Source organism: Hypanus sabinus, chromosome 19, assembly GCF_030144855.1.
Source record: "Hypanus sabinus isolate sHypSab1 chromosome 19, sHypSab1.hap1, whole genome shotgun sequence".
Taxonomy (NCBI): Eukaryota; Metazoa; Chordata; class Chondrichthyes; order Myliobatiformes; family Dasyatidae; genus Hypanus; species Hypanus sabinus.
The window spans coordinates 76,533,165-76,546,106 of record NC_082724.1 but is presented as its reverse complement, the minus strand read 5'-3'; the positions used below and the strand labels follow the sequence as shown (position 1 = coordinate 76,546,106).

The following is a 12,942-nucleotide window of genomic DNA, read 5'->3' as shown; positions in this document are numbered from 1 at the left end:
TCCCTCCTGGCACTTATCCTTGTAGGCAGAACAAGTGCTACACCTGCCCTTACACTTCCTCCCTCACCACCATTCAGGGCCCCAGACAGACCTTCCAGGTGAGGCGACACTTCACCTGTGAGTCAGCTGGTGTGGTATACTGCGTCCGGTGCTCCCGGTGTGACCTTTTATATATTGGTGAGACCCGACGCAGACTGGGAGACCGTTTCGCTGAACACCTACGCTCAGTCCACCAGAAAAAGCAGGATCTCCCAGTGGCCACACATTCTAATTCCACGTCCCATTCCCATTCTGATATGTCAATCCATGGCCTCCTCTACTGTCAAGATGAAGCCACACTCAGGTTGGAGGAACAACACCTTATATTCCGTCTGGGTAGCCTCCAACCTGATGGCATGAACATTGATTTCTCTAACTTCTATCAATGCCCCCCCCCCTTACCCCATCCCTTATTTATTTATGTATGTATTCCCTTTTTCTTTTTTCTCTCTTTTTCTCTCTCTGTCTCTCTCACAATCACTCTGCCTGTTCTCCATCTCCCTCTTGTGCTCCCCTCCCCCTTTCTTTCTCCCTAGGCCTCCCGTCTCATGATCCTTTCCCTTCTCCAGCTCTGTATCCGTTTTGCCAAACACCTTTCTGGCTCTTAGCTTCACCCCACTCCCTCCTGTCTTCTCCTATCAGTTCAGGTCTCCCCCTCCCCCTCCCACTTTCAAATCTCTTACTATCGCTTCTTTCAGTTAGTCCTGACGAAGGGTCTCGGCCCGAAACATCGAAACATGTACTTCTTCCTATAGATGCTGCCTGGCCTGCTGTGTTCCACCAGCAATTTTTAAATTTTTTTTATTGAATTTTCAAATAGGTTACAGAAAGAAAAAAAAATTATCAACCCTTCCCCCTCCCCTTAACCCCTCCCCCCTAAAAAAAAAGAGAAGAAAAAAGAAAGAAAGAAAGAAAGAAAGAAAGAATGCCAGGATTATCAGAAGATCCCCACATGCTCCATGAAGTTCATAATAGATTTAATATATATATATTTATTTCTTTCCCCAGATAACCAATAATTTTATCTTTGGAGCACCTATATATTTAATCCTATCTTTTGTAAATAAGGGTGCCAAATTTTCAGAAATATTTCATATCTATCTCTTAAATTATAAGTAATTTTCTTTCAAGTGGAATGCAGCTAAAAATTTCATTCTTCCAGCAATCTATACTTAAGTATGAATCCGATTTCCAAGTAACTGCAATAGCCTTTTTGGCTACTGCCAATGCAATTTTTATGAATTTTTTCTGATATTTATTCAATTTGGATTTCGATTTTATCCCTTCAATATAGCCTAGTAAAAATAATATTGGATTATGTGGAAGTTGTATTCCAATATTTTGTTCCAGTAAAACTCTTAAGTTTGTCCAAAAAGGTTGAATTTTAAAACAAAACCAAGTAGAGTGTAAAAAAGTACCAATTTCTTGATGACATCGAAAACATTGATCAGATAAATTTGAGTTTAATCTATTTTTTTTGCGGTGTAATATATAATTGATGTAAAAAGTTATATTGTACTAATCTTAGTCGAACATTTATTGTATTTGTCATACTGTCAAGACATAATCTTGACCAACTTGTTTCAACAATGTTAATACTCAAATCAGTTTCCCATTTTTGTCTTGACTTATGAATTCCTTGTTTAATTGCCTGTTTTTGAATCAAATTATACATGCCAGAAATAAATATTTTAATTTTTCCTTTATGAATTAAAGTTTCAATTTCATTAGGTTTCAGCAATAACATTGTTTGACCCAGTTTATCTCTTAAGTAAGCCCTTAATTGAAAATAACAGAAAAGAGTGTTATTTGATATTTTATATTTATTCTTTAATTGCTCAAATGACATTAATATACCTCCTTCAAAACAGTCTCCTATATATCTAATCCCTTTGTGAAACTAGTTATATAAAAGTTGTTTATCCATTGTAAAAGGGTAAGTTTATTTTGAATTAAAGGTCTCTTTGCTAATAAAGATTTCTTTATCTCATCATCAACATTTATCTTATTCCATAAATCAATCAAATATTTTAGAATAGGAGATTCTTTCTTTTCCCGTATCCAGTTAGATTCCCATTGATATATAAAATCTTCTGGTATATTTTCTCCTAGTTTATCTAATTCTATTCTAATCCATGCTGGTTTATCTTCATCAAAAAAAGATTTAATAAATCTAAGTTGATTTTCTTTGTAATAATTCTTAAAATTTGGTAATTGTAACCCTCCTAGGTCAAATTTCCATGTCAATTTTTCCAACGATATTCTTGACATCTTACCTTTCCAAAGGAATTTCCTCACACATTTATTTAACTCTTGAAAAAACTTCTGCGGTAATTGTATTGGTAGTGTTTGGAATAAATATTGTAATCTAGGGAATATATTCATTTTTACAGCATTGACTCTACCTATTAATGTTATTGGTAAGATCATCTATTTATCAAGATCCTCTTTAATTTTTTTTCAATAATGGCAAATAATTTAGTTTATATAAATTCTTTATATCATTATCTACTCTTATACCTAAATACTTTATACCATTTATCGGCCATCTAAATTGAGTTATTAATCGACATTGACTATAATCTTCTTTAGGAAGGGGTAAAATTTCACTTTTATCCCAATTTATTTTGTACCCTGATATTTTCCCATATTTTTCCAATCTAGAAGATAATTTACGCAATGAATGCAATGGGTTAGTTAGATAAATCAGAACATCATCAGCAAATAAGTTAATCTTATATTCCTCCTGATTAATTCTGAAACCCACAATATCTGAGTCAGTTCTAATTAATTCAGCTAATGGTTCTATCGCCAACACAAATAAAGCAGGTGATAATGGACAACCTTGTCTAGTTGACCTTGTTAACTGAAATGATGTTGAAATTTGGCCATTTGTCACCACTTTAACTTTGGGGTTAGTATTTAAGGTTTTAATCCATTTTATAAAAGATACTCCTAATCCATATTTTTCCAATACCTTAAATAAAACATCCCATTCCAATCTATCAAATGCTTTTTCTGCATCCAAAGCAACTGCCACACTCATTTCTTCCCTCTTTTGTGCCAAATGAATTTTGCTAAGTAACCAAGTTACATTATCTACCGATTGTCTATTTTTAATAAATCATGTTTGGTCCACGTGTATTAATTTTGGTAAGTGTTTAGATAATCTATTAGATAAAATATATGCTATTATTTTATAGTCCATGTTCAACAAAAAAATAGATCATATGATGTTGGCTTTAAAAGATCTCTATCTTTTTTTGGCAATACTATTAAAATAGCTATTGAAAAAGATTCTGGAAGTTTATGCGTTCTTTCCGCTTGGTGTATTAGCTCCACAAAAGGAGGAATTAATAAATCTTTAAACTTTTTGTAAAATTCAGGTGGAAAACCATCTTCTCCTGGAGATTTATTATTCTGAAGTGATCCTAGAGCTTCTTCGACCTCTTTTAATGTAAAAGGCAATCTAATCCCTTCTGTTCTTCTGAATTCAATTTTGGAAGAGTTATTTGTGATAAAAACCTTTCTATCTCAACAATATCATTTTGTGATTCTGATTGATACAGTTCAGAATTAAAAATTTTTAATTTTTCATTGATTTCTGAAGGTTTGTAAGTAATTTTATTTACACTTGTTCTAATTGCATTTATCATTTTGGAAGCCTTGTCTGTTTTTAGCTGCCAAGCAAGAATCTTGTGTGATCTTTCACCTAGTTCATAATATCTCTGTTTAGTTCTCATAATTGCTTTTTCTGTTCAGTATGTCTGAAGTGTATTATATTGTAATTTCTTATTAACAAGTTGTCTTTGTTTTTCTTCTGTCATATTTCTTTGAATTTTTTTTTCTAATTTTGTAATCTCTTTTTCCAATTGATCTATTTCTATCATATAATCCTTCTTAATTTTAGAGGTATAACTTATTATCTGGCCTCTCAAATATGCCTTCATCACTTCCCATAATATAAATTTATCATCAATTGAATATGAGTTTGTATCTAAAAAAACTGAATCTGTTTTTGCATAAAATCACAAAAATCTTGACATTTTAATAATATTGAATTAAATCTCCATCTGTAAATTGATTCCTCCTTATCCATCATTATCATTATCATTATCAAGGGGGAATGATCTGACAATATTCTTGCTTTATATTCCATATTTTTCACTCTGTCTTGAATATTCGCTGATAGTAGGAAAAAATCTATCCTTGAATAAGTTTTATGTCTATTTGAATAAAATGAATAATCTTTCTCTTGGGTTAATTCTTCTCCATATATCAACCAAATTTAAATCTTTCATCAATGATAAAGTTAATTTTGCTACTTTTGGTTTTGTAACAACCTTTGTTGACCTATCTAAAACTGGGTCTAGACAAAAGTTAAAGTCTCCACCTATTAATATTTTATTGTGTGCGTCAGCCAAATACAAAAAAGCCTCTTGTATAAATTTTACATCATTTTCATTTGGTGCATAAATATTCATAAGAGTCCATAGTTCTGAAAAGATTTAACAATTACATATCTTCCCACAGAATCAATTAATACATTTTGTATTTTAATTGGTAAAGTTTTGTTGACCAAAATTGCAACTCCCCTCGCTTTTGAATTAAATGAAGCTGCTATAACATTTCTGACCCAATCTCTCTTTAATTTCTGATGTTCTATCTCTGTTAATGTGTTTCTTATATAAAAGCTATAGCTATTTTCATTTTCTTAGTGTATGTTAAAATTCATTTTCTTTTCACCGGTCCATTAAGCCCATTAACATTAAAACTTTAAAAATTCAGTAAATTTGTCATTATTTTTAATGGGGTTACTCCAGTCTATAATAATACATAATATTTTAACTCTTATAGTACCTTGGGGAATTATTATAAAATTCTCCATGTTGCTATGCGTCTCCCCTCCAATCATCCAGGCAAAGAAAGAAAGAAAGATAAAAGAAAAATAGATTGTAAAGAAAAAAAACCAAAAAACCCCCCTGCTAATGTTGTGAATGGAAAAAAAACACAACATTACCCCCCTCCTTTGTGCGGGTCATGGCAAATGTCATGATTACACACGTGAATCCCGTAGTGATCGATCTGAAGTTCCCTCAGCTCCCCCGTAACATGAAAAAAGTATATATAAGAGAAGAAAAAATAATATCACTACTCTCAATTAATATTTCTCAAATTTTTACCTTTCTCCCCCTGTATCATACAATTAAACATATATTTAAATATTCTTCTGTCCTTAATGTCCATTAACTCACTTCACTGTCCCCATCTTGATCTTTAATCTGTTTCACTTTTAAATCTTTACTGTGTCTAGCAAATATTTGGGAGTTCTTGTGCAAACTCCTCTGCATCCCAATAATCAGTAAAAAATCTTCTTTTTCCGTCATCCAAAAAAATTATCAGTGTTGCCGGGTGGCGCAATATAAACTTATAACCCTTTTCCCATAAAACTTTTTTCGCTGGATTAAATTCTTTCTTTCTTTTCAAAAGGTCATAACTTATATCAGGATAGAAGAGAACTGCTTTCCCTCCTATCATCAATGGTTCATTTCTCTTTCTGGCACATTGGGCAGCTGCCTTCAGGATCTTTTCTTTATCTTGATATCTTAAGCATTTTATCAAGATTGGGCATGGGTTTTGATCAGGTTGAGGTTTTGGTCTTAAGGCTCGGTGGACCCTTTCAATTTCAATCAACTGGGTTTCCTCTTCCATTTCCAAATTTTCCGGGATCCATTTTTGAAAAACATTTATTGGATCCTCTCCCTCTATCCCTTCTTTAAGACCAACAATTTTTTTAAAACTTTTTTTTTATTAGTTTTTCAAAACATTTTACAAATTAAAAACCCCAAATCCCAATGAAGAACATTAAAACAGTGCAAAATTAAGCATACAATAACAATATGCTACAAAGGAAGAGAATTTAGCAAAAAAAAAAGCACCTGAATTAAAGACAAGTAAGCTTAGTGTCCTCCCCAAGCCCCACAACACAAGAAAAAACAACAGCAACTCCAGACCAGCCACAACACAATATAGAGAGTATAAGTCAGGACAGCCAAACTCCCAGACTGTGAATACACTCAGCAACAGAGGGTAATAATGCCTTCTACCAGAAAAAAAAAGGAGCTGAAAGCAAGGGACCAAAAAGAAAAAAAAACCCTAGTCAAGAGGAAGGTTATGAAAGTACTCGATAAAAGGTCCCCAGCCCTTATGAAACTTTAGATCCGAATTGAGAACTGAATAATGAATTTTTTCGAGGTCCAAACAGGCCATGATGTCGTTAAGCCATTGAGCATGAGTGGGCGGGGCAGCATCTCTCCATCTGAGGAGGATCAAGCGTCTAGCCAGGAGAGAGGCAAAGGATAATATTCGGCATTTGGTCAGACCCAGACATAAATCTGTCTCGCCCCAAAAACCGAACAGAGCAATTAAGGGGTTTGGTTCTAGGTGCTGATTCAGAATACACGATAACGTAGTGAAGGCATCTTTCCAGAATTTCTCCAAGCTAGGACAGAACCAGTACATATGGATGAGAGAGGCCATGCCCCTCTTGCATTTATCACAGAGCGGACTAACGTTAGGGTAGAATCGAGATAGTTTAGATTTAGACAAATGGGCTCTATAAACAATCTTAAACTGTAAAAGGCAGTGGTGAGCACAAAGAGAGGTTGAGTTAACCGATTTGAGAACTGAATCCCAGCTCTCCTTAGATAAGGAGATATTTAAATCCTGCTCCCAGGCCATTTTGATTTTATCCATGGGGGCCCGTCGTAAGGCTGCTAGTTTATCTCCGATGATTGATATTAAGCCTTTACTTCGTGGATTCATGGAAAGAAATAGGTCCATAGCATTTTTTGCAGGCATTTCAGGAAAGTTAGGAATTAAAGGAACAATAAAGTGTCAGATTTGGAGATATCTGAAAAAATGAGCATTGGGCAGATTGAACTTAACAGAGAGCTGCTGAAAAGAAGCGAAGCGATTATCAATGAAAAGATCTTCAAAATGTCTAATGCCCTTCCGATACCAGACCTGGAATGCTGAATCATATGTAGTAGGTAAAAAAAGGTGATTATGAGCAATAGGGCTGGAAACGGAAAACCCCTGGAAACCATAGCATTTCCTGATCTGAGCCCATATACGCAAAGTGTGTCTAACAAGAGGATTAGCTATTGATCTGGACAGACTACTAGGGAGTGCAGAGCCAAGAAGTGCAGAGATAGATAATTCTTTAGTGGAGCTCAGCTCCATCGCCACCCAGTTAGGGCACTCGGGTTGGCCATGGAAGAAAGACCAGAAGGTAGCACAACGTATATTAGCTGCCCAATAATATAAACGAAAGTTAGGTAAAGCCATGCCACCCACTTTTTTAGATTTTTGGAGATGGATTTTATTAATTCTAGAGCGCTTATTCTGCCACAGATATGACAAAATAATAGAGTCTAAGGAATCAAAAAAAGATTTAGGAAAGACCAACAATTTTAATATTATTTTGTCTACTAAAATTTTCAAGCTCGTCTATTTTTTCCAACAGTCACTTTCTTTCTGATGTCCAGGCAAGAATATTATCTTCCATTTTATTCACTCTATCAATAGTGTCCCCTGTTATTTCTTCCAGCTTTTTAACTTTCTTGTCCATTTTCTCCTGTTTTTTCACCATTTTATCAAACATAGTCTTCATATTTTAATATCTTTTATTATTTTTAATGTTTTAAATTCTTTTAATTCATGCATTATTTGCGCCAAAGCTTCTCTTATGTCTCCAGAATATCTTCCACCTCCAACCTCTTCCTGATGTTCTCCTTTTACCTCCTCATCTTCATCTGTATGTTCCAGAGAATCCGAACCCACCTCGGGTTCATTTTCACTTCCACTTCCAATTGTAGCTGGGATTTGTAGTTCAAATTGCTCATGTTTGTGCATGACCTTTCCTGCGCGCACGTGCAGTTCCTGTTGTTCCTTCTTGGAAACTGTTGATGATGCTGCCGGTTTCTGTTCTGTATCGCCGGAGGAGAGATGCACTTGAGTCTGAGGCTTCTTCATGGTGGCCAGCCCAGCTTGTACTGTCTTCAAAGTAGTAGTTCTCTTCTTTGTCTGTTTAGGAGGCATATCTAAGGAAAATCCTGAGTAGTTTAGACGTAGTTTTTAGAACATATTTACTAACTTTTCTTCACTTAAACATTAATTTATTCATTTTTTACAGGACAGCTGGAATTCCATGTCTCGATCCTATGTCATCACGTGATGTCCCCCTTCCACCAGCATTTTGTGTGTGTTGCCTGAATTTCCATCATCTGCAGATTTCCTTGTGTTTGTGTTCCCTTCCAATCAATTTTGGCCGGCTTCTCTTTCATGCCTATGTAATTCCTGCACTCCACAGTAATACTAATATAATCTGATTTTAGTTTCTCTTACTCAAATTTCAGAGTGAATTCTATCATATTATGATCATTGTCCTGTAAGCATTCCTTTACTTTAAGCTCTCTAATCAATTTTTGTTCATTGCTCAACATCCAATCCAGAATAGCTGATTCCATGGTGGGCTCAACAATGAACTATTCTAAAAGCCGTTTCTTAGGCATTCCACAAATTCTCTCCTTTGGATCCAGCACCAACCTGACTTTCCCAGTTTCCCTGCATCCCTCATGTAACATTGCCCTTTTGACATGCATTTTATCTCTCCTGCTGTAATTTGTAGACTACATCTTTTCTGCTGTTCGGAGGTCTATATATAACTTCCATCAGGGTCATTTTATCCTTGTAGTTTCTGAGCTCTAGCCACAATGATTCAACACCTTCCAATCCTCGGTCACCTCTTTCTAAGGATTTGATTTCATTCTTTATCCTCTGAAACCTGCCTGTCCTTCTGATACAATGTCCATTCTTGGATGTTAAGCTCCCAGATACTTTCTTTGTTCAGCCACAATTAGCGATGCCTACAACATCATACCTGCCAATCTGTCACTGTTCATTTACCTTATTCCGTATACTCTGTCCATTCAAATCTTACACCTTCAGTCCTGTATTCATCACCCTTTTTGATTTTGTCCCCATATTATATTGCAACTCATCCTGTTGACTGCATTTTTTTCCCTGTCAGCACCCTGTCTCACTAAACATTGCTTCTGTTTGTAAACTAATTACCCACTTCAGCCCTATCACTCCGGTTCTCATCCCCCTGCCAAATTAGTTTAAACCTCCCAAACAGCTCTAGCAAACTTGCCCACAACTATATTGGACCCCCTCGGGTTCAGGTGTATTCTGGCCCTTTTGTACAGGCCATACCTTCCCCAGAAGAGATCCTAATGATCCAGAAATCTGAACCCCCGAGCCCTGCACCAGTTCTTCACTCACATGTTCATCTGCCAGAATATTCCATTCTTACCCTCACTCGCGCACGGCACAGGCAGCAATCCAGAGTTTACTAGCCAGGATGTTCTGCTTCTCAGCTTTCTGCCTAGCTCCCTAAAATCTCTCTTCAGGATCTCCTTACTTTTCCTATGTCACCCTCCCCAGTTAAAATGCTGCTATCCTAATCCAAGACATCCCTGGCCCGGGCACCTGGGAAGCAACATGCCATCTGGGTGTCTCTATTGCATCCACAGAATCTCATCTCTATTCCTCTGACTGTGGAAAAACCACTTACTGTAAGTCACCTGGGATGATATTTATTCTTCAGCTTGAATATCTATTTCAGTCTAAATTATGGTTTACACAAATAGTCCAAGAAATATCCTATTGCACACATATTTTAACAAAGTTAATTGTCTTATCCAAAAGGAAACGAGTTGACACATTGCAACAGAAAGCAAGGTTCACAGGTTGGGGTTGGGCACAGGAAGAGGGCAACGCAAAGGAACTTCACAGAGTTGTGGACTCAGACCCTACCCCACCATCAGAGGTCTCAAAAATACATCATCAAAGATCTCATCATCTGAGCCATTACATCTCCTTGCAGCTACCACCTGGCAGGAGGTACAGAAACCTGAAGTCCCACACAGGCAAGTTTAAAAACAAAGTCCCGAACAAGCAGATTTAAAAAGAGCTAGTCAACTTCAAACAATGGCATCTTGACACAACTCTAAACACTATCACATGTAAAGCAACACTTTGACCATCTTGAACACTTTGCAGTACAATGGACCTTATTTTTGTTCTTATTCTGTTCTTTCTTATAAAAGCTGTGCATAATTTATGTCCAATTTATGTTTTTTTCTTGTGAATATGTAATACTATATGCCTGCAATGTTGCAGCAAGTAAGTTTTTCATTTCACCTGTGCATAGCGCAGCGTAGTAGCATAGCGGTTACCACGATGCTGTTGCGCTTTGGCGTGTCAGAGTTAGGAATTCAAACCTGCCGCTCTCTGTAAGAAGTCTGCATGTATGTCCTGTGGGATGTGTGGCTTTTCTCCACGTGCTCAGTTTTATGGTCATCCTGAGATCTTACTTGTGGAAAAATGGGTAAAGCGGAATATTGTAATCTCTGCTTCCTTCAGGCGTGGAATATTGTCAATGACTTCTCCTGTCACTACCTGATTGTCAGCCAATGCTCTTCTGTTAGTTTTCTATCCAAGTCTATACTAAACAGTACGTCTTTGATTGGTGGAAGGACACCGGTTCACCCAGGAGAAACCCAGACATTCCACGGGAGGGATGTACAGCTTCATTACAGAGGACGCAGGGACTGAACTCCAAACTCAGACACCCTGAGCTTTAATAGCACTGCGCGAACCGCTACTTTACCATGGCACCCACTGGATTTAACCGAGAGTTGCCGGCTGCTGTCAGCCATTTGTAGCTCAGTTTCTTTTAGACTGCCATTCATGCCTAGACAATCATGTGAGCCTGAAATGACGTGGTCAGATTCCAATACACCACATCCCTTGCCAACTGCTGAATTCACTACCGAGGTGCTGTAGAGAGGGGTTTTATTTCAGACTTCTAGCACCTGCAGAAATTTGTCCTTTGTTTTATAAAATGATACAGTAGCTTATTGCATTAAATATTATCTGATTACTTATTCCATGGTCAGGAGGAGGAGTTACCTTTATCTTCTAAAGACTCTACTTATTCAGAATGTCATTTCTGGATGTTACCTGATCAAATATTACTTGTGAGCTAGCTGATGTGTATGATATACTATTCAAAGTACATCAATGTCACTATATACAATTCTGAGATTAATTTTCTTGCAGGCATTCACAGTAAGTACAAGAAACACAATGGGATCAATGAAAGACACATCTAACAAGACAGGCAAACAACTAATTCTTGTGTAACCTTATCCTTGAATTCCTCACTTGCAGACTTCAGTCAGATAGGATTGGCAACCATATCTAATCGAGACAATCTCCATCAGCACAGGTGCACCACAAGGCTGTGTGCTTAGTCCCCTACTCTACTCACTTTATGCTTATGTCTGTGTGGCTAAGCACAGCTCCAATGCCATATTTAGGTATTGATTATGAGTTAAAATATACTTTTCATAGAGCTAATGATTAGAGCAAGACATTTGGTCAAATTTTCATTTGACAGTGGGGCTCCATTATAGATGTACTAGCCCAGACCAACTAATCCTACACAGAAAACAGTTTGAACCAAAGTCCAACCAGGACTATTCTTTGCTAAACATTATCAGGGAGCATAATTGCACATTCTCAGCCCTGGGTCTATATTAGATACACCTCCACAACCAGTAGATGAGGATGTATCTGTGGTGCCTCAAAAACAATGTAGGCTGAGAGTAATGGGTTTGGTTTTGTTAATCTTTGACTGTTGTCTATTGTTGCATCTATTGCTTTTGTAGCTATCACTGTGAAGAGCTGGCTTTAGAATCGCAAATCCAACTTCTGAATGAAAATGAAGATTGCTGCATTCAATATCAAACAGCTGGGGGAAGAAAAGATCTCCAAACAGGAAATTGTCACAGATATTGTTGAGGTGAGTATTTGTGTATTTTGATGTTTTTTGTGGCTGTCCATTTCACTCCACAGATGTGAACCAAAATGTGTATCTATAAATTTGCTGAAGATACAGGCGTTGTTGGTGGAATCTCAGATGGTGACCAGAGGGTGTACAAGAGTGAGATATGCCAACTAGTGGAGTGGTGTCGCAGCAACAACCTTGCTTTCAACGTCAGTAAGACAAAAAAGCTGATTGTGGACTTCAAAAAAAGTAAGATGAAGGAACACATTCCAATCCTCAGAGGGGGATCAGAAGTGGAGAGAGTGAGCAGTTTCAAGTTCCTGGGTGTCAGGATCTCTGAGGATCCAACCTGGTCCCAACATATCGATGCAGTTATAAGGAAGGGCAAGACAACAGCTAGACTTCATTAGGAGTTTGAAGATATTTGGTATGTCAACAAATACACTCAAAAACTTCTACAGATGTACCATGGAGAGAGAGCATTCTGACAGGCTGCATCACTGTTTGGTATAGGGGTGGGCTACTGCACAGGACTGAACAAAGCTGCAGAGGGTTGTAAATCTAGTCAGCTCCATCTTGGGTACTAGCCTACAAAGTACCCAGGACATCTTCAGGGTGTGGTGTCTCAGAAAGGCAGCATCCATTATTAAGGACCTCCAGCACCCAGGCCGTGTCCTTTTCTCACTGTTACCATCAGGTAGGAGGTACAGAAGCCTGAAGGCACACACTCAGTGATTCAGGTACACCTCCTTCCTCTCTGCCATCCAATTCCTAAATGGACATTGAACCCATGAACACTACCTCATTTTCTTGATATATGTTATTTCTGCTTTCTGCATGATTTTTGATCTATTCAATGTACATATACTGTAACTGATTTACTTATTTATTTTCTTCTTCTTTTTCTTCTATATTATGTATTGCATTGAACTGCTGCTGCTAGGTTAACGAATTTCACAACACATGCCAGTGATAGTAAACAC

General features: G+C 37.0%; 2 protein-coding genes across 4 annotated transcripts in view; one reads left to right on the top strand and one right to left on the bottom strand.

The window, feature by feature from the left end:
• Window positions 1–12,942, top strand: part of LOC132378076 (deoxyribonuclease gamma-like) — a 72,819-nt gene that overhangs the window by 2,383 nt on the left and 57,494 nt on the right. For 2 of the 3 annotated variants that reach the window (XM_059944799.1, XM_059944801.1), the window contains exon 2: window positions 11,841–11,974. In XM_059944799.1, the coding sequence (XP_059800782.1) occupies window positions 11,888–11,974 (87 nt within the window). In that variant the 5' untranslated portion in view covers window positions 11,841–11,887. Of the gene's footprint in view, window positions 1–8,236; window positions 9,681–11,840; window positions 11,975–12,942 lie in introns of all 3 variants that reach the window. The other variant, XM_059944800.1, reaches the window with a different exon arrangement.
• LOC132378075 (uncharacterized) overlaps window positions 1–12,942 on the bottom strand; it is a 172,767-nt gene that overhangs the window by 153,966 nt on the left and 5,859 nt on the right. The gene's annotated exons all lie outside the window — the stretch shown is intronic.